General features: G+C 44.1%; 1 protein-coding gene across 1 annotated transcript; it reads left to right on the forward strand.

Annotated features, from left to right (window-relative positions):
- Positions 1-200: 200 nt before the first annotated feature.
- LOC147887914 (uncharacterized) lies at positions 201-1,225 on the forward strand. Its single transcript, XM_087393944.1, has 2 exons — positions 201-254; positions 359-1,225. Exons 1-2 carry the CDS (start codon positions 209-211, stop codon positions 631-633), a joined length of 321 nt encoding a protein of 106 aa, XP_087250070.1. The 5' UTR covers positions 201-208; the 3' UTR covers positions 634-1,225.
- The last annotated feature ends 424 nt before the right edge of the window (positions 1,226-1,649 follow it).

Consider the following 1,649-nt stretch of genomic DNA (forward strand, 5'->3'; position numbering starts at 1 on the left):
TGGCACAATTTTGCGCCTCGGAAACACTCTTAACAAGTGGCACAATTTTGCGGCCCTCCATAGGAATTGAGCAACACGTATACCATTTGGATTCTTCATGTATCACTTGTTCTTTCATCGTGAGAAAGCCAGCTGAGCTTCTTTGACTAAGCTGCTCATTCTTTTGCTTCTCTAGTCGTTGCCCCATGTTTCTCACGAGCATCCCAAGATGCACGTTGTGCCTTCCATACAACGAGCTGCCACTGAAGCCGCAGGTCAGTCCTCTTCTTCCTGAATATCTTACACTTCTCACAGAGAGTTTCATTTCGAACATATCCTTGTTTTCTAGGGTGAATTAGTGAGCCACCTCGCCTTGCAGGGACTGTTGCAGAGGCTGTAGGAGCAGTTGGTGCAGAGGACAGGGTAGCAATTCGCATGGAAATGGACGAGAATTGGTGGAGGGTGAACGAGGGTGATACATTGTGGAGCCTGAGCCAAAACCCTGCATTGTGGCCTCATTTGCACGTTGCTTGCAGAACGGAACTTGGTTCTGATCCCCTTTTACTTTTGCCAGCGAGTCACGTAACAGAGGCCTGTGTTAAGCGGGCTCACAAACGGGCCACAAGGAAGACTCGTCTGTGGCCTTTCTGGTAAACCAGATGCTTGTTTCACACTAGAACACCAGAGGGGTTTCCTCATTGGGGCTTCTGTTGCATCTTTCCTGAAATGCGTATGGGGACTGAAATGCTGTAAGTCTCCAAAGTAAGCATGCAGAACATGCTGAGCATATGCTGATGTTTAACAGGGATAAAACATGTTAGGAACCAACCCAGACAAACAAGGCAAGGTAAGATAAGCCCTGGCTCTGTTGTTTCCTGTTTCTGATTTTCAAGAGAAGGTAGATAGACTAAGAAAATGCTTTCACAATTGTGAGCGTTAACATTTGCCAGCATTGTTAAAGATGTAGACCAAGCTCAGGCATGTTGTATAGGGGATGGGTTAGGGGAGGATTTTCTTGGGAGGAAAGTCCATGGTCCGTGAGCCATTTCCATGAACTCTTCAACCAAAAAGGCCAACCCCCGCCCATCCCCCGATGGGAAGTGTCCAAGGGGAGGGTGGTAAATTTTGAGTTGCTTAAGTCGATGGTGACTTTTCTTTCGTTGATGGTGAAACTTAATATTGATCTTTTGTTGGTGGCTAGTTGATTGAGGGAGTGCCACATTCTTCTAAGAGAAGGTGGCTTGTTTGGACAGTTAAATTAGTTGGACCTTTACGGTATTGTCATCGACTCTTCCAAATTGTGTGCCTTGTTCTCAGTTTATTTATTTAATCATTTATTTGATCAACTGCTCCGTGTCATCATGAATGAGTTTGCTCTTCTCCTATAAATTTCTAGTAGGAACTCACTACAACGCCCCTTGTATAATTGTACGCTCAATTGCACTCAAGATGGTCGTGGTTGGGCACTTGTGGATGTTATAATGATCCTTTTTTTTGAATTGGACATGCATAACATGATGAACAATCAATTCATCAGATGATGATGTTTAAAATGCTTTTGCAAAGCATTGGACAAGTCTGGCAAGAAAAGAGAAGCTCCTGATTATGCTTGTGTTTATATTTTATCCAAGAAAGTTCTCCCCTTAATGCTTTGAGAGAGAGGTCAATAG

This window comes from Dipteris shenzhenensis, chromosome 22, assembly GCF_047967505.1.
Source record: "Dipteris shenzhenensis isolate YYH24624 ecotype China chromosome 22, Dip_SZ_1.0, whole genome shotgun sequence".
Taxonomy (NCBI): Eukaryota; Viridiplantae; Streptophyta; class Polypodiopsida; order Gleicheniales; family Dipteridaceae; genus Dipteris; species Dipteris shenzhenensis.

What these genes read in the sequence shown, in the direction of transcription:
- LOC147887914 (XM_087393944.1), top strand. Translation starts at nt 209, where the DNA reads ATGCACGTTGTGCCTTCCATACAACGAGCTGCCACTGAAGCCGCAG. An exon ending in AGCTGCCACTGAAGCCGCAG is followed by an intron (nt 255 to 358) that starts GTCAGTCCTCTT and finishes CTCGCCTTGCAG; the next exon opens with GGACTGTTGCAGAGGCTGTA.